General features: G+C 42.8%; 1 protein-coding gene across 1 annotated transcript; it reads right to left on the reverse strand.

Moving 5' to 3' along the window:
- Window positions 1-3,265: 3,265 nt before the first annotated feature.
- Window positions 3,266-25,884, reverse strand: LOC143961568 (proteinase-activated receptor 1-like). The gene is made up of 6 exons (XM_077470876.1): window positions 25,593-25,884; window positions 20,834-20,944; window positions 20,159-20,216; window positions 18,377-18,544; window positions 13,000-13,026; window positions 3,266-8,174 (listed from the first exon to the last, which is right to left on the reverse strand). Exons 1-6 carry the CDS (start codon window positions 25,842-25,844, stop codon window positions 7,150-7,152), a joined length of 1,641 nt encoding a protein of 546 aa, XP_077327002.1. The 5' UTR covers window positions 25,845-25,884; the 3' UTR covers window positions 3,266-7,149.
- Window positions 25,885-26,120: the final 236 nt, after the last annotated feature.

Below are 26,120 nucleotides of genomic sequence, written 5' to 3' on the forward strand. Positions count from 1 at the left end.
ATGAAGAGGACGACATTATCCTGGATGATGAGCAGGAGCCAGGCCACCACACCGCTTCCACTTTAGTGCAAATGGGGGCCTTCATGCTCCAGTGTTTTAATAGGGACCCCCGTATAAAAAGCATAAGGGTCAAGGACCAGTACTGGGTGGCAACGTACTTAGACCCCCGGTACAAACACAAAATGGCGTAAATGTTACCGCCGTCGCAGAGGGCTGTCAGAATGCAGCACTTCCAGGCCTTGCTTCGAGAAATGCTGCATTCTGCTTTTGCGTGCGCTGGCAGAGGAGCAATTCCCACTCCCAGAGAAGGATTTGCGGGTACCAATCCAACAGCGCCTGCAAGAAGAGGCCGGTTTGAAGATGTGTTGGTGACTTCCGATATGAGGTCATTCTTTCAGCTGACCCATCGACAGGTGTCATCCGGATCCAGCATCAGGGAACGCCTAGACCGTCAGGTGTCTGACTACATTGGGTTAACGGCCGATGTGGACGCTCTGAGGAGTGATGAACCCCTGGACTACTGGGTGGGCAGGCTTGACCTCTGGCCAGAGCTTGCCCAATTTGCAATCGAACTGTTGGCTTGCCCCTCATCGAGTGTCCTGTCCGAAAGGACGTTCAGCGCAGCAGGGGGGATCGTGACCGATAAGCGTACTTGCCTAGCTCACGACAGTGTTAACTACCTCACATTTCTAAAAATGAATGAGGCATGGATCTCGGAGGAATTCAACACATGTGACCAGTAGACCATGTATATGTCTATAAACAATTTTTTTAATCAAGCACACAGACCTTCTTTCTTCATTTGGCTCACTTCCTTGTCCCAAAAAAGCACACCGTACTATATGCCCCTACCCTCCTCTTTGAAGAGGTTGAGTGGTGTCATATTTCTACTGGGGCTGCTTATGATATCCCTGTGCTGTGCTGACTTCCTCCTGGGGGTTCTTATTATGAGGGGATCACACCATCCCTGTGCTGTGCTGAGTTTCTCCTGGGCCTGCTTACTATGAGGGGATAACACCATTCCTGTTCTGTGCTGACTTCCTCCTGGGGGTTCTTATTATGAGGGGATCACACCATCCCTGTGCTGTGCTGAGTTTCTCCTGGGCCTGCTTACTATGAGGGGATCACACCATCCCTGTGCTGTGCTGACTTCCTCCTGGGGGTTCTTATTATGAGGGGATCACACCATCCCTGTGCTGTGCTGACTTACTCCTGGGGCTGCTTACGGTGCTGCTGTCAGTGCTGTATATCACGGTGCTGGTGTGAGTGCTTAACCACTTCCCACCCGGCCAATGCATATATACGGCCGGATGGGAGCCGTCTACTCCTGACAGGCCGTTCAGGAACGTCCTTCAGGAGTAGCGGGATCGCGCGCGCGCTCGTGCAGCGGCGCGATCCCGATGTGCTCGTGTCACCCGGACACGGCACATCTCAGATCGGCAGGAGGGCTCTGTGATTGGCCCTCCTGATCACATGACGGCCGTGTCCAATCACGGCCATCATGTGATGTAAACAAACAGCCAGTTGCTAGGCAATCGGCTCTCCTCTCCTCACACGGAAGTCACCGCTGAGGAGAGGAGAGCAGAACGCTGCAGCCGGCTGATGATCAGTGAGTATGGGCTGCTTTTTACAGCTTTTTACTCACTGATCATCAGTGTAGTGTAAACACACAACACACCACACAGTACAAACACAGTCCCCACATATGTCCCCAAAACACACATGTCCCCAAAACACACATGTCCCCAAAACATACATGTCCCCAAATAATAAAAACACATGTCCCTAATAATAAAAACATGTCCCCCACATATGTCCCACTAAAATCACATGTCCCAATGATTATCTGCACACATATGTACGTGATCACCTGCACACATATGTACATGATCATTTGCGTACATATGTCCGTGATCACACAAACCAATTATTATACACTTAACGGAATTTTTTTTACCAAAAACATGCAGCAGAATACATTTTGGCTTAAATTTATGACAAAATTTGATTTTATTGGATTTCTTTTCAAATAGAAAAAAGAAAATATAGTTTTTTTTCCAAATTTCCGCTATTTTTGCGCTTATATCGCAAAAAAAAAAAACCGGAGTCGTGAATAAATAACACCAAAATAAAGCTCTATTTGTGCGAACAAAATGATAACAATTTCATTTGGGTACAGTGTAGCATGACCGCGCAATTGTCACTGAAAGCGCTAGAGCGCTGAAAGCTGAAAATTGGGCTGGGAAGGAAGGGGGTGAAAGTGCCCTGTATTGTAGTGGTTAATGTCACGGTGCTGCTGTCAGTGCTGTATATCACGGTGCTGATGTCAGTGCTTAATGTCACGCTTCTGATGTCAGTACTTTCTATCACGGTGCTGCTGTCAGTGCTGTATATCACTGTGCTGATGTCAGTGCTGTATGTCACGCTTCTGATGTCAGTGCCCTCTATCACGGTGCTGCTGTCAGTGCTGTATATCACGGTGCTGATGTCAGTGCTTAATGTCACGCTTCTGATGTCAGTTCTCTCTATCACGGTGTTGCTGTCAATGCTATATGGCACGGTGCTGATGTTAATGCTTTATGTCACGCTGCTGATGTCAGTGCCCTCTATCACGGTGCTGTTGTCAGATGCGTCTATCACGGTGCATGTGTCATTGCTGTATGTCACGCTGCTGGTGATCATCTCCTGCACCCTCTTCTTTGCCTACCCTGGTCCCTGACCTTCCCTCTCCTCCATTGCCTTCATGCGCTCCACAGTCCTGAATTGTCAGAACAATTTCCCAAATAAAAAAAGAATGCTTGTAGTTATCGATCCCAAATTCACCTCATACATGTATTATGTCATTGGCCATGTGGTGGGACTATGTTTTTCCTGCTAATAATTACCTAGTGGCTGCAAATTCGACCTAAAGGTTTGAAACGTTCGCCTCCCATTGAAGTCAATGGGGCCCGCGGCGAACGTTCGGTTTCGCGAACGGTCAGCCCCGTTCGCGGTCCGCGTTCGCGAAACGTCCCATCGGAAGTTCGTCCATCACTATTTGGGACTTTAGATGAGGGCATGTCCAATAGGAGTCATATATCTCCATCCCTAGCTATGGAAAACTATGGGGAAGGGGAGAAAAAGGGGGACAAGTAGGACTTCATATGAAGCACACAGTCACAGGGAAAACTATTAATATATGTATGATTATAAATATGTTTATTGTAGTACAAATAGACTATAAAGAACAAAATAAAAAAAACAATAATTGATAGTTGTGATATCATGTAATCTATTCAAATTCATATATACATGTAACATGTTGATATTGCAGCAATATCTACAGATATTAAAATTACCTCCAAGCTCTCTGATCTGCATAAGGTGTGATAGGAAAGAAACCCCACAATTGTGGTGTCTCAATCCTATAACCACAAGTGTGTGTAAATATGGCATATACATTATGGAGAACATATAGGCACAAACATGGCTTATAATTAGCTGGACGCGATTTGTGGTTTGGTGTTACTAGTCTTCCGGAACAGGCACGTGATATGAATCTAAAACAAAATACCTAAATGCCCATGAATATTTAGCATATATCAGAGGAAATTATGCATTTATTGGAATGGAACAAATCCCATAATAATACTTACAAACAAGTCTGCTGTGTATAGGAGGCATGGTGTGGTCCTAGGAGCTGGAGGCTCACCGGTAATGTCAATCACGGGAACTGTGGGAGCATGATATATGACCACAACCCACCCCAGAGCCTCCCCCAAGGTGGACAGGCATCCATAGAAGCAGGGCCCCTTGGGGATGGGGATATCAATTGCAACGTCTGTTGAGGGTTTCTGTGAACAGTAACAAATTTGTAAACATCCATAGTGCACCCGTGTATTGTCTTGTTGAGTATAAGGCCGCGTACACACGGGCGGACTGTTCGCCCAACTTTGTCCGCTGAACAGTGTTTCAGCGGACAGTCCGCTCGTGTGTGGGCTTCAGCGGACAGTGTCAGCGGACAGTCTGACGAACAAAGTTTTTCGGAATTCCCGTAAGACAGTCCGCTGAAACTTGGTTTCGGCGGACAGTCCGCTCGTGTGTAGGCTTGTTCGACAAACTAAGTTTCGTGCATGCTCAGAAAGGATTTACACGGCGAAGGTTGCATTGCAGTGTATTGGACGTCGAATTTTTCGTCCCGTCGTACGTGCCGTTCACGTCATCGCGCACGCTTTCAGCGGACTGTTCGTTCATCGTGTGTGGTCAAGTCCGTTCATGCAAATTTTGAGCGGACTGTTTGTCGTACTGTTTGACGAACAAAGTTGGGCGAACAGTCCACCCGTGTGTACGCGGCCTTAGTGTCAGGAAGTTAGTTGTTAGGTAATTTGGACAGGGTATAATCCCCAATCCTCATAAATTTAATAGGTACAATGCTCAGCGGGTGTGGAGATGCAAGTCGTTGTACATCTTGTGGCATGTATACGTTCCTTGATCATCCGATCAAGGGTGAATACTGCTGTTCAAAGTGTAAGTGCATTGTTTCCCTGGAAGCCCAGGTTCTGAAGCTGGGGAAGCAACTGTCAGCACTGAGGAGTTCCTCCGTACTAAAGGAGAGCCAGGAACGTACACGGCAGATTAGGGAAGTAAACAAGTGGCTGAAGAGCTGGTCTAGTAAGGAGGGGTTTGGGTTCTTGGAGGACCGGGCCGACATCTGAGTTGATAACCAGTACTATAGAAGGGATGGACTGCACCTAAATGAGGAGGGTGCAGATAAGCTGGGAATGAAGATGGCCAAAAACGTAGAACAAAATAGGTTTAACCTTAAACTACATAGAGGGATCTTTACTGTAAGAGTGGCAAGGATGTGGAATTCACTTCCACAGGCGGTGGTCTCAGCAGGGGGCACTGATAGTTTCAAGAAACTATTAGATAAGCACCTGAACGACCGCAACATACAGGGATATACAATGTAATACTGACATATAATCACACACATAGGTTGAACTTGATGGACTTGTGTCTTTTTTAAACCTCACCTACTATGTAACTATGTAACTATATAAGAAATAGGAATAGGGAAATTGGGCCATCGACAAGAAAAACACAAGATAAGCGATACTACCTCATAATAAAGCATAGATGCCAAAATCCACTGGAGTGCAATGTTTATAAGAGAATCCAACCAGGACACAGGGCCAGTAAGGAACAGGCCTATATGGGCACGGCCACAGCACACCCCCAGCGCCATGCTGCCTGCATATGGGGAGGGAAGCACCACCATCTGAGCGTCTGAAATGTCCAGCAGCGGGTGCTATGGGCCACACATCAATGTCATGCCCATTCCTCCATACAAGTCGTGTCCAATCCAAGGCACCTTTACGTGGGCGTTTTTTTTTCCATCTGCGTGCAACAGGAGGGGTTGTTTTGTCGCCAACTTCTGGGTGTCAGACGCTCAGATGGTGGTGCCTCCCTACCCATACGCACGCAGCGTGACATTGGGGGTGTGCTGTGCAATAAATAGAAGAGGACTAAATACTCAAAAGAATTACATCATTTAAAAGGAAAATTATCTTGGATGGCAGAAATTTCCAAAAAAAGGTTTAAGAATCCCTGATTCATAAGGATTTGCTTTGAATTTTCTACATATATCTAAATTACTTAATTCATGCATCGAATTTGGGGGGGAGGGGGCATACATACTTGTGGATTATTTAGATATAACAAGAGATCAACAGTGAAAAGATACAAATTTCACCCTGACTTAACCTCAAAAATAGATGGATTTCTTTCAAGAGCATTCGCAAAATTCTCTATTACTAAAGCAAAAAGTAGAGGTGATAAGAGACATCCCTGATGAGTACCACTCAGAATAGGTCATTCTTGCAATAAGGAACCATTAACGATATCCTTGGTGCATGATGTAGAGTAGAAGCCTGTTATTTTATGAAGTAAATGAGGGCCTATGCCCTAATTGGTAAAAAGAACTATTGTCCAACAAGGTCCGAAATAAAGGAAATAGGCCAATAACCAGAGCAATGAGAAGATCTTTCTCTGACTTTGGAATCATGGAAATATTGGGCAACAAGGTTTGAAATAAGGGAGATAGGCTGAAAAACTAGAACAATGATCGAGATATTTACCTGGCTTTGGAAACAAGGAAATATTGGCCAACAATGTCTGAAATAAGAGCAATAGGCCGATAGCTAGACCAATGAAAATGATCTTTATCTGGCTTTGGAGTTATGGAAATATTGGCCACCAAGGTCCGAAATAATGAAAATAGGCTGATAACTAGAACAATGAGAAAGACCTTTATCTGGCTTTGGAAACAAGGAAATATTGGCCAACAATGTCTGAAATAAGAGAAATAGTCTGAAAACTAGAGCATTGAAAAAGATCTTTTATGTGGCTTTGGAATCTAAGCCCTTGTACACATGGTCGGAGATTCCGACAACCAAATCCGTCGGAGTAATTCCGACGCATTAATTCCGGAAGAGGTCCGGAAGTGATGTTGCATACACACGGTCGGACTAAGTTGTCGGAAAATCCGATTGTACATAACGCAATGACGTTATTTTGTTATGATGGGACTACGTTCAGGCTAGTAGCCAATAGCTTTGGTCTAGGAATTTGATCTGAGCATGCATGGCACTTTGTCCGTCGGAGTAGGCTACACATGATCGGAGTATGTCTGATAGGAGCATTTTGTCTGAAAATTTTACCAGCAAGTTGGAACAGTTGGTCCGTCGGATATTCCGATGGAAACAGTCCGATGGAGACCACACACAGTCGGAATATTCAACAAAACAGTCCGATAGGACACATTCCGTCGGAATCTCCGACCGTGTGTACAAGGGCTTAGAAATATTGGCCACTAAGGACCAAAGCATGAATGGAATGTCAGCCACGACTGAATTAAAGACCTTGAGTAATAACGTAAGAATATGCTCCTCATATATCTTATACAATTTAGGAGTGATTCCATCAGGACCAGGACTCTTATTAGCCAGGGTGGATTCAATAGTAGTTAAAAGCTAACTTTCAGTAAATGAATTGTCAAGAGTTTTCCCGGTAAAATCGTCTGGGCAATGCAGGTTCTTCAATATAAAAGATTTGATTTCAACACGTGTGACAAAGATTTAAAAATAATTCCCCCGGACATAAAGTAGTTCAAATAACAAATCCACTCTTAGCGAACTGAACAGAGTATGTTCTCTCCAGTGACTGCTCTTTGTGTACAGGGGTCCACTTTTCTTCTACTCTTGAGCGATAATGTTTCTTTGCGGGCAGCAAGCTGTAGACGTATTTCTGACACTCAGAGGAAGCAAAATAATAGATAAGAGGATCCACACAACAGTTTATACTACTAAAACTGGAAGAAAGGATATAGGCAATATACAGAGAGAAATCATAATTATCAGTCACCTGCTTGTAGTGAATTAAATAGATGGCATTGGTGGGGCCAAAACAAAGGACAAACACACACAGCACAACCACACTTAGACGGATAGCTCGCAATCTCTTATGTGTGCGATCAAATTTGGATCTGCTGAGACTGCGGATGATTCCAATGTAACAAAAAGTTGTAATGAATAACGGTAGGAAATTAAAAAGTGAGAAAACAGTGCGGAAATAAAGAAAATTGAAATAAAAATAAACCCCAAAATGCTGAATATCATGGCACATTGTGTTATCTAGCATAGGAAATACCATGGTTTGTTCTCTTATGACAAGAGGCACAGTGCTGGCCAATGAGATGACCCAGATGACACCACACACCAGCCAGGCTCGGTTTACTTTGCGCCAGGATACAAACCGCATTGGGAAGACTACGGCCAGGAAGCGGTCCACGCTGATACTTGTCATGAGCAGGACGGAGCAGTACATGTTACAGTAAAATGCGGTTGTAACAAACCGACACATTCCCTCTCCGAAGATCCAGTTCGATCCCAAGAATCTGTAGACAATATAAAATGGCAGGATGCTAATGAGGAGGACATCTGCAGTGGCGAGGTTCAGCATGTAGATCATAGTTGGCCTCCTGACCTTCACCTTCACCAAGAATATGACGATCGCCATGATATTGAGAGGAAAAGCCACAAGGAACACAACAGTATAGACGGATGGGGCAAGAATGGTAACACTCCAATGCCTGCTGGAAATACTTATCGCCTGATAAATTGCTGCACGGCTATCTGGAAAGTAAAAAACATAATATCAACATATAAAAAAAAACAGATACACTGACCTTTTCTTTAAAGCAGAAGAAAGCTTAAATACAATTAAAATGAGTTACCAATACAGGTCTGGTATAGATTTTAAGAAGAATAAAAAAATGCATTAGGTCCCCCTAAAAATCTATACCACACCCTTATTATGATTGCATTTGGCAAATTTGAAATTTAGATGTTGTGTTCCTTATTGTGTCCCTATAGGATGGTGGGTTGTCCATGTCCACTCTTTATTTACATTTTTATTGATGCATATGTTTTTGACTGTTCTGGTCTTCCTTTGTATTTGAGTTTTGGCCCAACTCTTGAACAATTTTTGTCCTGGAAGTGATAGCACCGGTGAAACCATATATAAAAAAGAGCTTACCTTGGGAGAAGTAGTGGGTGTAATTTGATGGGTTTATTTACACCATGGTAATTTTCTAAAGTGGAAGTCAAAAACTAACTAGGCTTAAAACTACTCCAATCCCGATTTTAAGCCTATTTTATCTACTCTGTAAAAGGAAAGTTACCTATACTTACCTATTATGAAGTCATTCTGGTCCTGTCATATAAGCGGCTCCCAGGGGCAGCTTCAGTGTCGAGGAGGGACATTAGACAATGGATGCTGCCTAATAAGCCTATGGGTGACATCATCGCCCAGGCTCTTTAGCCATTTTGGGCAAGTTCTCCTTTACACTGAAGGAGAGATCATGTGACCTGACCAAAACGCCCTCAGTATAGGTAAGTATATACAGCTTTCCTTTTACAGGGTAGATAGAATAGGCTTAGAATACCACAATTTAACCTCAATACTCAATAAACAAATTTTCTAAATAAAAAAAAATGCACAAATATATATATATATATATATATATATATATATATATATATATATATATATATATATATATATGTATGTGGGAGCAGATTTACTTTCAAAGATTTTATTGAGTTTACATAACATGAAAACAGTACAGTTATCTTGATACAAGTGTTGGAGACATAAGACACAGCCGTCAGACTCATACATGTTAACTCAGAGAGCAACATAAAACTAGAGGTCTAGTACTCTGGACCGACTCCTCCATTACCATTTGCACACCTAGTGTTCGAGCTTTTCCTGTCTGTCACCTGCTGGGCCTCACCTGCACCCTATCTGGGATCACACTGTGCAGGGTGAGAGCCTTCCGGTGGTCTATCCCCCTCCAATTGGATGGAGGACATCAACTGCGGTGTGGGAGGAGGACTCTATCGGGAGTGTATCCTAAGCTCCAACTCCTCAGCCCACCAGATCTGACTGGCTAAGTAAAAAGGGGTTTGGGAGGTGGGAGCAGATTTAAAGCATAACTCCACTTTTGTTGAGAAAAAAACATACCCGTATGGGTGATCAATGTACATTGCAAGGATTATAACTAACTTTGTTGCAAATTCCTACCTTTTCTTATCCTGAAGAAATCCCTCTGTGTTTGTCTGTGCCTCTGTACTGGGTGGGTCTAATGGGAGTGGTTTCATAATTAACTGTCAGGTGTGCAGCTGTAGAGCACTAATGAGGAAATCTGCTGGGCCTGCATCACTTTAGACATGTTCCTATTGAAAGTATTTCTCAAAAATATTATATTTTTGTTGCAGGGGGATGCCTGAAATCTGACTTGTATCCTAGGCAGAATTTTGGGAAAATAGGTGAGCCAACCACACAAGCAGGAAATGATGTTTCTGGGGAGTGGTCAGTACAACTCCAGGTAGCCATATTGCAATGCATTCTCAGAAAATTACATTGGCTGCAGATTGAAAAGGAAAGGGAATTTTTAATAACATTCAATCACAATATGATTAGTGTCGCAATTATACGCGCTATATTATTTTTTCTTTATTTGTTTTTTTTTTCCCCCCACAAAAGCGGAGTTACCCTTTAACTACTTAACAACTGCCCGCTGCAGTTGTACTGCAGCAGGTTGGCTCTCCTGCACGAACCACCAACATTGTACATCAGCTCGAGCAGGCGCTGTTGCGGGCACGCTCCCCTGCCCGCTGCGGGAGGATGCCCGCGGGTGGGGTGGACTCGATGTTCATGGCGGCTTGTGATCGCAGTGAGGAGAGGCAGAATGGGGATCTGCCTTTGTAAACAAAACAGATCCCCGTTCTGACACGGGACATGTTAGAGATCTACTGTTCCCAGAGATCGGAAACAGTGATCTCTGTCATGTCCCTGGTAGCCCACCCCCCCTACAGTTAGAGCACACGCCATTACTAGTAAAAACAAAAATAAAAGTCCCTAAATCTATCTTCTTATATAGGCCTATTGCGATTTTTTTTTTTTTACCAAAAATATGTAGAAGAAAATATATTGGCCTAAACTGATGAATAAATTTGTTTTTTTATATATATATATATATATATATATATATATATATATATTGGATATGTATTATAGCAGAAAGTAAAAAAAAAAATGTTTTTCAAAATTGTTGCACCTGGTTTGTTTATAGGGCAAAAAAATAAAAAAACGCAGAGGTGATCAAATACCACCAAAAGAAAGCTCTATTTGTGGGAAAAAAAAGGATGGCAATTTTGTTTGAGTACAGTGGCGCACGACCGCACAATTGTCAGTTAAAATTACACAGTGCCGTATTGCAAAAAAATAGCCTGGTCAAAAATATGATCCTTAAGTGGTTAAGCTTAGTTAGGTTTTGACTTGCCCTCCACTTTAAATATGTTTTGTGCAATAAATAGTCTTAAGCAGTGGAGATGGCTAATGGAATAATAATTGATTGATAATTGTAGTAGGATTATTGATGTATGGTTAAGCCTCATACACACGATAGGACTTTGTACAAACTTTCCCTTGGATTTTTGTACAAAGGGCGTCGGCCGAGAACTTGTATTGCATACACACAGCAGGACTTTTTCAGCCAACTTTCACCAAATCACGTGGTTTTTCTGCTCTTTACCGACACCTTTGGTCAACTTCTGTATTGTTGTCTGATCTTTTGCATTGGTTCTGAGCATGCCTGTTTGTACTTTGTACAAAAGTCCTATGGTTTTCTGTACACACGATCAGACTTTGCTCCATCGGACTTTTGTTGCCAGAAAGTTTGTCCATTCACCCAGCCAACAAAAGTCAGAAGAAAACCAAAAAAGTTTGTCCGATGGAGCATACACACGGTTGGATGTTACTACAAAACAGCTAATTTGCATGTTTGTTGTCAAAAAGTCTGATCGTGTGTATGGGCCTTTACATACAATTATCCATTTTAGTCTAATGCTCCGTACACACAATCGGACTTTCTGACAACAAAACCGTGAATTTTTGTTCGAAGGTTGTTGGCTCCAATTTGTCTTGTATACACATGGTCACACAAATGTTGGCCAACAATTACGAACGTAGTGACGTATAAGACATACGTGATATCTCCATTACGAATGCTAGTTTTACAAGACAGAGTGCTTCCAGCACATACTTGATTCTGAGCATGCGTGGACTTTTGTGTGACGGACTTGAGTACACACGATCGGAAAGTCCGACAACAAAAATTTGTTGGCAGAAAATTTGAGAACCTTCAAGCCAGCATTTGTTGGCTGAAAGTCCGACAACAAATGTCCAATGGAGTGTACACACGGTTGGACTTTCTGCCAACAAGCTCACATCCAACTATGTTGTTGGAAAATCCGATCGTGTGTACGTGGCATTAAGGCCCGTACACACGATCAGACTTTTTGACAACAAACATGCAAATTAGCTGTTTTGGAGCAACATCCGACCGTGTTTACGCTCCATTGGACAAACTTTTTCTGTTTTCATCAGACTTTTGTTGGCTGTGCGAACGGACAAACTTTTTGACAACATAAGTCCCATGGAGCAAAGTTCGATCGTGTGTACACAAAACCATCGGACTTTTGTACAAAGTACAAACACACATGCTCAGAACCAATGGAAAAGGTCAGACAACAATACAGAAGTTGACCAAAGGTGGCACTGGAGTAATTGAACGTCCTCTTTTAAAGTGTCGTCAGTACGTTGAAACGTCACCACGTTCGTGTTTGTTGCCTAAAACGTCCAATCGTGTGTATGCAATACAAACTTACGGCCAACGCCTTTTGTACAAAAGTCCACGGGAAAGTTTGTACAAAGTCCGATCGTGTGTATGAGGCTTAACAGTGGTGTTTGAATTTATGTAGTTTGATGGCACGTACACATAATTGGAATTTCGGCCAGCAAAAGACTGATGAGAGCTTTTCATCGGAAAATGTGACTGTGTGTACGCTCCATCGGAATTTAGCTGTCCGAATTTCCGCCAGCCAAAAATTTATAGCATGTTCTAAATTTTCCCGACTGAAAAACTTTCTATCAAAAATTCCGATCGTGTGTATGCAATTCCGACACCTAAAAACTCATGCATGCTCAGATTCAACTACGAGATGGAAGCCATTGGCTACTGGCTATTGAACTTCCTTTTTCTAGTCCCCTCGTACGTGTTGTACGTCACCGCGTTCTTGACGGTCGGAATTTGGTGTGACCGTGTGTATGCAAGACAGCTTGAGTGAAATACTGTCAGAATTCTGTCGGGAAAACCATCAGAGCTTTTTCCAACGAGAATTCCGATCATGTGTACGCGGCATAACATGAGACGATATGCAGGCCGCCATTGTTGAAACTAAAGTGACCCCATCTCAGATCAAAGAGTTTTGCCTTTAAAGCTAACAGGATAATGCTAACAAAGACAAAAAGCAAACAAAACTTGTAAACATGTTGTAAGTCAATGCAGTAATGTTTTGAAAATAAGAATGCCTTTTACGTTACGTTCCTTACCATAGATAATAAATGTAGATTCATCATCTGCAAAAGCATAAGGGTAAGGTGGTTAGCGAATCAGAAGAAGAACATACAATTTAAGGTTTTCTTTTACATATATTAAAAAAAAAAATCCTATTCATGTTAATTTCTGTTATTATAAACTTCAGGAGCAATGAGAGGTAAATTGATTGATCAGATCAAACCCATGTTTGGTATAATTTATATGGTCTGTTAAAGAGTTATGCTTTTTGTGGATTCTGCTGAATTGCAAGTGACCAAGCTGTCCATATGGACTGGGATCAGAGACTTGAACCTTCAGGGCCCGGGGGCAAGAAACCATAAAGGGCCCCACTGACCCCCAGCTGGGCGCCCCCCCTCCATGGTGGTGGAGTGCCAGAGCCCAGTCTCAAGTTCAACCTTTGCAACCCTGGTAGTTCTGCCCCTGGTGTCAGTAGTTTTTTTATCTTTGTTATTTTTTATTTTTTTTTAACCATTTAATTTTATTTATTTATTATTATTATTATTATTATTATTATTATTATTATTATTATTATTATACAGGATTTACATAGCGCCGACAGTTTACACAGCGCTTTACAACATTGAGGCAGACATAACAATTACAATGCAATTAAATACAGGGGGGAATCAAAGAGCCCTGCTCCTCAAAGCTTACAATCTAGGAGGGAGGGTCAGGTTATTTAAAAGGGTAATAGCTGTGGGGGATGAGCTAATGGAGAAAATAGTGCAGTTGTTAGATGGAGGCAGGATAGGCTTCTCTGAAGAGGAAAGTTTTCAGGAATCGCCTAAAAGTGAATACATTTGGAGACAGTCTGACAGATTAGGGTAGGGAATTCCAGAGGATGGGCGAGGCTCGGGAGAAGTCCTGGAGGTGGATATGGGAGGAGGTGATGAGGGAGCTAGAGAGCAGGAGGTCTTGGGAGGAACGAAGAGGGCGAGTAGGTTGGTATTTTGAGACTAAGCTAGTGATGTAGCTGTAGTTGTGGATGGCTTTGTAACTTATTGTTAGTATATTGAATTTCATTTTATTTATGTATTGATTGGTTGATTGATTTACAATTTAATTTTTTGTTGTTTTGTATGATTTTTTAGGAGCCCCGTTGGGGGACTTTGCTGAAATATAAGCGGTCTAAACAGACCTCGGATGTTTCACCTTTGAGACAGAGAAAGGAGATCGAGAACACAGCCCCCAATCTCCATCTCTGCAGCTGCACAGAATGAATGGACAGAGCTTCCCATTCATTTGCAAATGGAAGCATAGTAAACATAGTTTACCATGTCTCAGTCATGAATGAACAGAGTCAGTCAATGGTACGGATCACCGACTCTAGTCATTAAGATAAGAAAGGGGCTGGTAAATGACACATTTATGGGCCCCTTCCCCACTCTCCATCCTGAAAGAATCCCCCATAGTAGCCGACAGGGGAGGGGGAACCTATCAGCGCTGAGGGGGGTGAGGGAAGCTGGGGGAATACAAAGGAGGAGACTAAACATAGCAGGAGGTGGAGAGGTGGGGCAGCATGGCATCATGTAGAGGAACCAATACCTTCCATGTTTTAGCCTTTCAGTGGCTGCAGAAGGAAAATGGAGGGGATCAGTTCCTTTATATCCAGCCCCACAGCCTCTCCTATCCATGTGTACAGGGGGTCCCATCAGCCCCCTGGAGCTTGGGGCAAGGTCACAATTTCGACCCCTGTACCTACACCCCTAACTGGGATCTAAGGAGACATGTAATTGTATAAGTGACACGAGCCTTCCTAGCCTCCCCAACTACAAGAAGAGAAGACCCCACCACTAAATACAGAGACTGTAGAAATATTGCTTCTATTCAAAAGGTGGGGGTTACATATAGTACCATAAGTAACAGCAAAGAATGGTGAAAGGACCCAGTTTTTTACTGTCTCATTCACAACAAACCACATCCTCTCAGGAAAAGTTGTGCAATCAAGAGCAAGTTCTTTTAAGAACACGCATGCAAACAAAGGGTCATGTCAATATGGACCCTTCAGCTACAGTATAGAATACAGAATACAGTACAGGATACTCAACAAGAGGTGGTAGGTGTACCTGGGAGGAGTAGGTCAACAGCAGAGTCTTGGGATAATGAAGGCTACTGAATAAGAAAGGGACTGTAAACTCGAACAGTGGAACATGACCCCCACTGGATTTGCATCTCATCAAAATATGTATAAAAGATTGCAGAACTAAAAATGTGATCACGTAATCAGATTCCTAATGCCAAACTCCCTGAAGGTAAGGTTAGAAATGTTGAGATATGTAGAATGGTCATCACCTGAAGGAGAAGCTGGTAACACACAAAATACTTAGCCCTTGTACACACGGTTGGAGATTCCGACAACCAAATCCGTCGGATTTTGTCCGACGGATTTTGTCCGAAACTGTTGTATACACACGGTCGGACGAAGTTGTCGGAAAATCCGATCGTTCAGAACGTGATGAGGTTATTTCGTTACGACGGGACTACGTTCAGGCTAGTAGCCAATAGCTTTGATGTAGGAATTTGATCTGAGCATGTGTGGCACTTTGTCTGATCGGAATTCTCTACACATGATCGGAGTATGTCCAATCGGAGCATTTTGTTGAAAAATATTTCTGGCAAGTTGGAAAATTTGATCCGACGGATATTCCGACGGAAACAGTCCGATGCAGACCCACACACAGTCGGAATATCCAACAAAACGATCCGATCGGACACATTCCGTCGGAATCTCCAATCGTGTGTACAAGGGCTAAGACTCCAGGATTACAGAGGTCAGTATGCAAGCAGTATATAGATATAAATCAAGTAGCACAGGACTCTGGAGGGTAATAATAGTGATCTTCCCAAAGAGCCATTGCTCAATGAGACCTTAGACAATGTAGAGTGCCACTCGGGCTCAGCTGATTCTGGGAGTGATGTCGGTAGTAAATGCATCTGCTGCACTGGAAGTGCTGGCAGGGGAGTGGAGACCATCTTGGCTTTAATGGCAATTGGAGAGAGAAAGAAAGGCATCCTAGGTGCCGCACATCCACACAAATGCGTGATGGTAAAAATGACAACCTCAGTATGGGCTCCCACCAGGCCATGCCCCCAACATATTTCACCCTGTCCTTGGAGCTTAATCATGGGGATTCCCATGATTAAGCTCCAATGGGCAGAGCAAAACACATTGGGGGCATGGCCTAGTGAGAACCCAGAATGAGGTTGTCATTCTTACCATCACACACTCGCGTGGATGTGCGGAGCTGGGGATTCCTTTCTTTCTCTCTCCAGTAGCCATTGCTCAATGACAGTGCAAGGGACACCATTGACCAAATGTGGTAATGTCTATTAGAGGTGAGCCAACGGTTCAGTCCAAACCCTTATATAGCTCATGACATTTCAGGGAGATGAGACTCTCGAAGTGAGAGGCCCTTGTCCTTATCAGCATGGGTACAGGTAACTTTGCCAGGCCCCTCTATGTTAAGGGCATGTGGCATGGTATAGTTCAGGAGGGGTTTGCTGCATGGTCATCCCTTCTCTTTTCTGACAAGCCAAGTTGTATGCTTGGGTCAAGGGTCTGATATGGATTTCCTGGTAGACCTCATGTAAGCCTTAAAAACTACACCAGAATCAAAGGTTCTAGTGTGCATTTTGGGGGAGACTTACTTTGTCATTCTTGCTGTAGAATGTACAGCAGCAAAAGTAACATTTGCAAAGAAATATACAAGTACATTTGGCTTGATCCTAGTTGTCACACACAACTTTTCCTTGCACTTACAGTAATAGCATGGGGTTACCTCTCAGCCTCCCCCAGTAAAGGGGACATAATATATGCCCCAATGTGGTAGCTGTCCCCAGGCATACCATCTGCAAAACAAAGTGGCAGCATTTTTTCTTAGCCATTGCATAGACCAGTGTTTCTCAACTCCAGTCCTCAAGGTGCCTCAACAAGTCATATTTTCAGGATTTCCCTCAGATGAAACAGCTGTGGTAATTACTAAGGCAATGAAACTGATCAAATCGCCTGTGCAAAATAATGGGATGCCTGAAAACATGACCTGTTGGGGTGCCTTGAGGACTGGATTTAAGAAACACTGGCAAAGACTCGTGGTTGCTTAGGGGGAATGGAGGCTCTGACAACAGTTATTGAGAAGGAGGGGGGGAGGTTACTGATCTGTCACCGTCACCAAGTTTTAGAATATGTAGTGGCACCACCAGCTCCAAAAGTGTGCCTCTTCTTACATCATTCATGACCATCAGCAAAGTTACACAATCAGCTATGAAGGAAAGGTAACATCTCTACCTATGCTTGCTGTCTATTGCCATGCGGTCCTGCAACATGCAGACATTAGCTTCCACATGATAGTGAAAAGCAGGGATGAAAGTTCCTCTCACCACTGCAAAGGGTAACTGCTCTTTTTGCCTAGGGGATGATAAATAGGAAGAAATACTCACTTTATACTTTGTTTCTTCAGCAGCAGGAGATCTTCTCCAGTGTCCTAAGCTATAAGTTGTGGTTGGGGGCCCACTGCATCCTCCCATACACAGTGGTCCTACTTTGTACCATAAGATGTCAGAGAGCTGCAACTTATGCCTCGTGCACACGAGCGAATTGTCCGGCGTACTTAGTCCGGCAAACAATCCAGCGGATAGTCCGGTGGACTTTCTACCGAACGGACTTGGCCACACACGGACACACAGAAAGTCTGGCGTTTGCTAGCGCGATGATGTACAGCACGTATGACGGGACTAGAAAAGGGAATTTCAATAGCCAGTAGCCAATAGCTTCCTTTTTCATACTTGCTTCTGAGCATGCGTCATTCTTAGTCCGCCGGAAAGATTGGAGTGCAAAACTACTTTCTATGTCCGCCGGACTTTATGCTGGAAAAGTCCGCTGAAGCCCACACACGATCGAATTGCCTGCTGAAATGCATTTCGGCGGACTAAGTACGCCGGACAATTCGCTCGTGTGTACGCGGCATAACAGAGACGGGAAGGGAAGAGGTTTTGGGGGATGAAGAGGAGGAAGCTGGCAGGAGTGAGGAATAAGGCAAATGTATTATTATATTCATCATCCCCTAGGCAAAACAAAGAAATACCCCATGCTGAGAAGAGGGGCATTTTTTTCTCCTGGAGATTAGTTTTGAGGTGAGAAGGCCAGGGCCCAAACACTGCATCAGAAAATGTCCCTGACATAATAATAATAATATTGTAAACCAAATAAAGTTGTCAATCCATAAAAAAAGAAATATGTGACAAATAACTTGATAAGACAACTCTGCAGTTTAGTAATCCCATCTATAATGAGGAGATATGATCACCATGACTTAAAGATGCAATAGAATGCTGCATAGTGATTGTCAGTATTGTCACCCTAGTGTGGCTTACCTCTTCTGATATTGCCCCGATCCAGTTCAAAGCCCTGAGCCTTGAAATCCATGAGCACAACGCTCACCATAGGACTAAGCCTAAATGTCACTTCTTCATGGGTTATTGAACGTCCAAGTGGAGTAACCAAGGCAATTATTGACTTATAGTCAAATATGAAGGCCCCCTCTGTAAAGCAAAGAAAGATAGAAAGTTCACATCTGAGCATGATTGGCAAGTTTAGAAAGATCCGTATCCAATAAGGGAAGTAGAATTGAACTGTGTTGGAATGGCAAACAGTTCCCGGGTCACAATAGCAAAAATGCTGTAGATGCCAGTATGAAAAGCCAGACCTTGGGGATCAGAGCCAAACATAGTGCCACATGGCCATATCTGGGCAATGACATCACTCAGTAGACCCTACACATGAAGATATTATTAAGCAGGAGTCAGCAGCAAAATAGGACAGTCAATCTTATAGTCAATGGGATTTTGGGGTGTTGACAACATGATTGACATGGATGTATATCATTAGACTTTTTGGGAGATTTTATAAGACAGTCAATCCTATAGTCAATGGGATTTTGGGGTGTTGACAACATGGATGACATTGGATGTACATCATTAGACTTTTTGGGAGATTTTTCTTTCTTTTAAATAAAGGACTAGTCAAAACTGTATGTGTTTATCTATTGTATACTTTTTTTTATGAATAAGAAAGTGTACTATGTATATGCTACCACCTGCCACATCCCAAGTAACTAGCGACACTGTCTGGCTCCATTCATTTGCTGCCGTGAAATCCCCAGCTTTGTAATCAAAGGGAAGGAAATAGCCTGACATCACTAACCAAATATGGCCGCATGGCATATTTGTGTAATGACATTGGCCGTGCCGTGGCCATATTTGGCCAATGATGTCACCTGGAAAACGTCACCTTTTTTTAATTATTATTTTATAATCAGGGTCCCAGAAGGGTGAAGACCCAGAAATCCTCATGATGGGCACAGCAGTTATGCAGAGCATGAAACTCAAAGCAGGGATGGTAGGAATTCTGCATAGTAGGCACAGGAGGTGGGAACTTAGCACAAAGATGGTGGGAACCATAATGGGCACTGAAAGTATGCGGACTGGGGAACTCAGTGCAGAGATATTGCCAACAGAGTCCTTTAACAGATTAAAGAGATAGTAAAGGCTTGTTTACACTTGCTTCAAAACAAGGCCTCAAACATGCTTTTTTAAAGCTCTCGTGAATGCCAGTCAAAGCCCCTGTCACTAAATAAAATGGTAAGCTTACAGTTCTGTTTACACCTTGTTTTCTGCTTTGCTTTGGCTTTGCTTTAAAAATGATACCCCATGTTGCTTTAGTGGTGCTTCAAAGCATCTTCAAAGCCTCTATAAAAGTCTATGACAAAGCTCGGCTGAAGCAACTGCAGCTTTTGAGAGGCTTTATTGTGGAGGTATTGCAGGTATGAGATATCAAGGCACACACAAAGCATCTGCCAAGCTTCATTAAACCTTCAAAAAAGCACTGCCTAAGCATCATCGAGGCTCCACTGAAGAATCGCAGAAGTAACAAAAACACATCAAAAAAGCATGTCGAATTTGTACTTTAATGTGTGTTGAAGTCGAAGCAAGTGAAAATGAGCCATAAGCGTGGTTAATTCTCCAGCATCTAACAAACTCGAACTGATCAGTTTTTGGTGGAGTGACTTTGTAACTTGGTTTAGTACATTTGAACACTGTGTTAGAAAATGTATCTAAAAAAATCTTGACAGTTTACGGTTGTATTTGGGGTATTACCTTCAGTTATCATCCACATTTCAATGGCCCCCAGGTGAAAAGAGTTGTTCTTCTTGTTCTGCATAAAAGTACAAAAATATTACATAAATAGAATATTTTACTTCACTAGGTCTGACAGGATAAGTCCGTCGGACAATCAGATCGTGTGTGGGATAATCCGATCGTTTTTTTTTTTTTTTAAATCAGACAGACCTAGAAATAGAACATGTTTCAAATCTGTCCGAAGGACTCAATTCCTATCGGGAAAACCGTTCGTCTGTAAGCTGGTCCGACGGACCAAATACGACGCAAGGGAAGCTATTGGCTACTGGCTATTGAACTACCTTTTTTAGTCCGTCTTACGTCATCACGTTCAAAACAAACGGAATTTCGAACAGACTTAGTCCGTTCGTGTGTGGGCAAGTCCATTCATTCGGAAGTCCGTCGGAAGTCCGTCAGGAAGACCATCAGACCTTTTCTGCCGGAAAGTCCGGTCGCGTGTACGCGACATTAGTTCCAAGCTGTCCATCTTATATAGCTAGAAATCAAAAAGCTCCTCCTATTATAAACAGCTTTCCATGTCAATGGTCTGTTATCTCTCTACTCATAGGACAGTCTGTAATTTTTTAAATATATTCCCCTCTCCCATGCCCCATCTACCCATTACATCCCTCCCCCGATCTGTGCCTCCCATACCTCTATAAACACCAGGCTAAGATCTCCTTCAGGAAATTCTAATATCAGTTCTGCTATGCCGTCATCACAAATCGCAATGGCCTCTGTGATTGGAGGTGATGGAATCGTCATCTGAGGAACATAAAGAACACAAGGATCAGTGGAATATTGACCAGAGTGATAGCAGGACTGAGCCTCTTTTTGAGATTTGGTGTTTTTAAGTTAAAAACATTTTTTTTGCTAGAAAATTACTTAGAAAAAAAATTATATATTTTTTTTTTCTAACACCCTAGAGAATAAAATGGTGGTCCTTGCAATACTTTCTGTCGCACTGTATTTGCGCACCAGTCTTACAAGCGCACTTTTTTTGGAAAAAAAAAGTTTGAGTTAAAAAACAAGACAACGGTAAAGTATAGCCCATTTTTTTTTATATTGTGAAAGATAATGTTACGCCAAGTAAAGTGATACCCAACATGTCACACTTCAAAATTGCGCCCACTCGTGGAATGGCGACAAATTTTTACCCTTAAAAATCTCCATAATTCTACAGGTTACATTTTCAGACTTACAGAGGCGGTCTAGGGCTAGAATTATTGTTCTTACTCTACCAATCAGGGGTATTTGATGTTTAATTCTGAGGACTGGAGTTGAGAAACACTGCCCTATAGAGTGGTAAATGACACTGTGCTGTCTATCATGCTTTAAAGAAACAGGATATATATATTTTATTAGCCTTACAACCACTTTATTATCGTAAATAAATAAGACAGCCTCTGAAAATAAGCTCTAATGCTTTTTGTAGGCAAAATGAATATAAGACTTGGTCTTTTTTTCAGAGAAACACAGTATTTTTCCTGTATCACGTGCTAGACCAGGAATGAAAAAAAAAAAAATGTGCAGTGCCCCTCTTCCCCCAAAATGCATACCAGACCCTTTGATTCTGGTATGGATTTTAAGGGGCTAACTCACATAAAGAAACAAAAAATATGTGAGGTCCCTCTGGAAATCTGTACCAGACTCTTAATCTGCAGCTTGGCTGACCAGGATAGGAGGGGACAAGCTTGTTCAACCCCATCCTGAACAATACCAGGCCATATGTCATTGACATGGGGCTGCCTTGCCAGATGGGACCCCCTTAGGCAAAGCACCTTGTCCTTACCCAAACTGGCAGCCCTTCAGCTGTTGTGTCCCATAATGCCTCTGACTGTGGGAGTCTTGCTTGTAACTGTCAGCCGTGCAATGCCTCATGGGATATATAGTTTCGCAACAGCTGGAGGGCTGCTAGTTTGAGACCCCTGTGCTAAACTGAAGGCAAGCAGGAGACTCTTGAGACACAGTTGGGTGGAATTTCGAACAAGGAAACGAGTTTCTTGAACAAATAGAATGCTCCCCTCGAGCAATTAAGGGGGTTATAAAATTCCCTAGATTTGATAGAGACTAATTTGAGTATCACTGTGAGCAGTGAGTCAGTCTCGTGGGTTCGGCGGAAGTCAAGACACACATCCGATTCATCCATCATTGGCTGCAGGTGATAACACCACATCGCTAGGCGGCCTATCTGTGCTGCAGGGAATTTGGTGCGCCCAGTAGTCGAATTGTAACTGTCGTGATGGTACATTGTGTGATTTCTTTCTTAATATTTTAATCTCTTCATACTAACTATGTCAAGCAAAAAAAGAAAGTGGTTGGACGAATATGTACAATATGGATTCACATGTATAACGGAACGTGATGGGAGTCAGCGTCCTAACTGCATGATTTGCAATGCCAAGTTGAGCAATTCTAGTCTAGCTCCGGCAAAACTAAAGCCGCGTACACACGGGCGGACTGTATGGCCTACTTAGTCCGTCTAAACACATTTCAGCGGACAGTCCGCTCGTGTGTGGGCTTCAGCGGACTTTTTCAGCGTGCAGTCTGGCGTACTAAGTATTTCGGAATTTCCGTAATATTGTCCGTCATACTTTGGTTTCAGCGGACAATCCACTCGTGAGTAGGCTAGTTCGACGGACTAAGAATGGCGCATGCTCAGAAAGGATTTACATGGCGGAAGGTTACATTGCTGTGTATTGGACTTCCTATTTCTAGTCCCGTCGTACGTGCTGTACACGTCATCCCGCAAGCTTTCGACGGACTGTTTGTGCATCCGTGTGTGGTCAAATCCGTTCATTCGAAAGTATGACGGACTGTCCGTCGGATTGTATGACGGACTAAGTAGGCCATACAATCCGCCCGTGTGGCTTAAGAGAACACTTCCTTAAGCTGCATGGAAATCACAAGAATACAACGCTCGCTGAATTCAAGGTGAAGAGAGCTAGATTCGATGAAAAGGCTACTCTGCCTGTTCTCGGCTTTGTACCCATCAACAAACCGATCCTCACAGCATCGTACGAAGTTGCTTACCTGATCGCAAAGCAGGGCAAACCACACACAATTGCTGAAACACTCATAAAACCAGCTGTGCTAACGATGGTGAATATCATGCTGGGAAAAGCGGCTGAAGTTAAGTTATCCCAAATTCCTCTTTCAAATGACACCATCAGCGACAGAATAGAGGACATGGGCAAAGACATCTTGGCTCATGTAGTTGCAGATCTGATTTCAAGCCCAGCAAAATTCAGCCTTCAACTCGACGAGAGCACAGACATTTCCAATCTAAGCCAGCTTGCAGTATTTGTGCGCTATGTGAAAGACGACGTGATAAAAGAAGAATTTTTATTTTGTAAGCCTCTTACAACAATAACTAAGGTAGCCGCTGTCAAGAAACTTGTGGATGACTTCTTCAAAGACAACAATCTTTCGTGGGATATGGTTTCTGCAGTTTGTTCGGACGGAGCTCCAGCCATGCTGGGAAGAAAGTCTGGTTTTGGTGCGCTAGTGAAAGCCGATGCACCACACATCATTGTTACGCATTGTATTCTGCACAGGCATGCGTTGGCAACAAAAACCTTGCCTTTAAAACTGGCAGGAGTATTAAAAATTGTAGTGGAATGCGTGAACTATGTGCGAAATAGTGCTCTGAGGCACTACATCTTCAGGGAGCTGTGTAAAGAAATGGGATCTGAATTCGAGATACTTCTGTACCATTCTAACGTTGGGTGGTTATCCCGGGGACAGGTGCTGAATCGTGTTTTTGCCGTGCGTGTGGAATTAGCCCTGTTTTTACAAGAGCACCAACATTGTCATGCAGATTGCTTAAAAAATTCTGAGTTCATTCTCATTTTAGCATACATGGCTCATATCTTCGCAGCTCTCAATAATCAATAATCAACAGATGCAGGGTGGTGGAGTCAACATCATCGAAGTGGAAGAAAACCTGAAGGCTTTTCAAAAAAAGCTACTGTTATGGAAACAACGAATAGAGAACGATAACTTTGCAAACTTTCCCCTGCTAGACGACTGTGTAAGTAAGATCGCATACGTATCTGGAATCGGAGACATTTTTGTACCCGCGGAACTGAAGCAAGCAATTGCCACGCACATAGATTCGCTTGCAAAGTCTCTCGACGGATACTTTCCTACAAGAGAGTCATATCCAGCATGGGTGAGACAGCCGTTCACGTTTAGTGTTGAGACAACAGATGTCAATGATGAATACCTTGATGAAATCATTGAAATTCAGCAAAGCCAGGTTCAACAGCAACTCTTCAGGACAACAACGCTCTCAACGTTTTGGTGTCAACATTTGGTAAAGTACCCTATTATTGCTAAGAAAGCTCTGGAGATTTTCATACCGTTTGTTACAACATATCTTTGCGAGCAATCCTTTTCGAGGATGCTGGACATAAAAACGAAAAGAATAGGAACAGACTTTGTTGCGAAAATGACATGAGAGTGGCACTTGCCAAGGTAAAGCCGCGCATTTCTGAACTGGTCTCTGAAAGGCAACAGCAGAAGTCGCACTAATTTGCATCATGTTTCAATATTTTGATGGTTTTGTTCTTAATGGTCTTATTCATTTTGTGCACCTATGTATAAAAATATACCTAAGTATAAATATATACCTATGTTTTGAAGTTGAATAAATGATATTTTATTTTTCAAATTAAGAAGGGTTCGGTGAATGCGCATATGAAACCGGTGGGGGTCAGTACCTCCAACAAGGTTAAGAACCACTGCTATAGAAGGAGATAAAAGAAAAAAGCAGAGTACCTCATCACTAATGTTACCGTAGGAGTAGTTACACTTCAGGAGGGGAAGATTCAGGAAGACCCATAGAACAAATAAGAAATTATACTGTTGCGTCACAGATGGACTTTGTTGAGTTCATTGAAAAGAGAGATTAGCAGTTGTTCATCTGGAGTTGCCCATCTGGAGTTGTTCTGGGAAAATGGACCTCATTGCTGGATACAACACCAGCAGCCTTAAAGTGGAGCCAAACTCAACTAGGAGCGATACGATTCTACTGCAATTAACTGTGGTAATCTGCTACCCAGTCTAGATCCATACAATCAGCAACAGTATGATGTCCCTTTTCAGGAATGTTTTCCAAATTTCATATGACCCTTCTTTTTGCTATTACATACATAAATACATACACCAGGGGTTTCAAACTGGAGGCCCTCCAGCTGTTGTGAAACTACCATTAGTTATTGCAAGGCTGACAGTTACAAGTATGACTCCCACAGGCAGACTCATGATGGGACTTGGAGTTTCGCAACAGCTGGAGGGCCACCAGTTTGAGATCTAAACCAATGCAAACATGCGCAGTTGGATTTGACATTCTTAATTGGCATTGTCTAAGGCATTTACAACTTCTAGATTATACTCAGGACTAACTTACATTTGTAATTTTGGTGGTGTTCAGGATTAACTTGAAAGTTGCCTTTATTCTGAGACAGACTCCTGATATGCCAACTAAGACATATCCTGTGGGAGAGGTTGCGGAAGAAGGTTCTTGTGTGGTCTGATCGGTGGGTAGCACAGTGGTATGATGTGTGGTCTGATTGGTGGGTAGCACAGTGGTACGATGTGTGGTGCGGTGTTTGGTCTTTTTTGGACAATGATCACACTGCGGAGTTGTTATATTCTGCATAGTAGTCGGTCTTGGTGAGACAGATTGAGTGTCTCCGATGTTCTCTGCAATAAAAAGATGAGATGAAGGCAGTTGAGCGACATCTCAATGAATCTTTTTTCATAACGAAAACAACAATCAATAGATCTACTAAATGAAAAACAGTGAAAAAAGTGCAATATACTCATGCAAAATAATAATGGCTCTACACTGCTTTGCAATCCATTCTGACAAACTCCAAGCATTGATTAAGCAAGAATGGGCTGGATGTGGCCCAGAAGTTGATTGACAGCATGC

This window comes from Lithobates pipiens, unplaced genomic scaffold, assembly GCF_037356315.1.
Source record: "Lithobates pipiens isolate NorthernLeopardFrog02 unplaced genomic scaffold, aLitPip1_a1.2 Scaffold_8, whole genome shotgun sequence".
NCBI lineage: Eukaryota > Metazoa > Chordata > Amphibia > Anura > Ranidae > Lithobates > Lithobates pipiens.

Excerpts from the sequence above, each read along its gene's own strand:
- LOC143961568 (XM_077470876.1), bottom strand. The coding sequence starts at position 25,844 with ATGCAGAATATAACAACTCCGCAGTGTGATCATTGTCCAAAAAAGACC. Across the intron at positions 18,545-20,158 it reads AATGTGGATGATAACTGAAG|AGGGGGCCTTCATATTTGAC; the intron begins GTAATACCCCAA and ends TTTGCTTTACAG. Across the intron at positions 13,027-18,376 it reads TCGGGGCAATATCAGAAGAG|ATGATGAATCTACATTTATT; the intron begins GTAAGCCACACT and ends ATGCTTTTGCAG.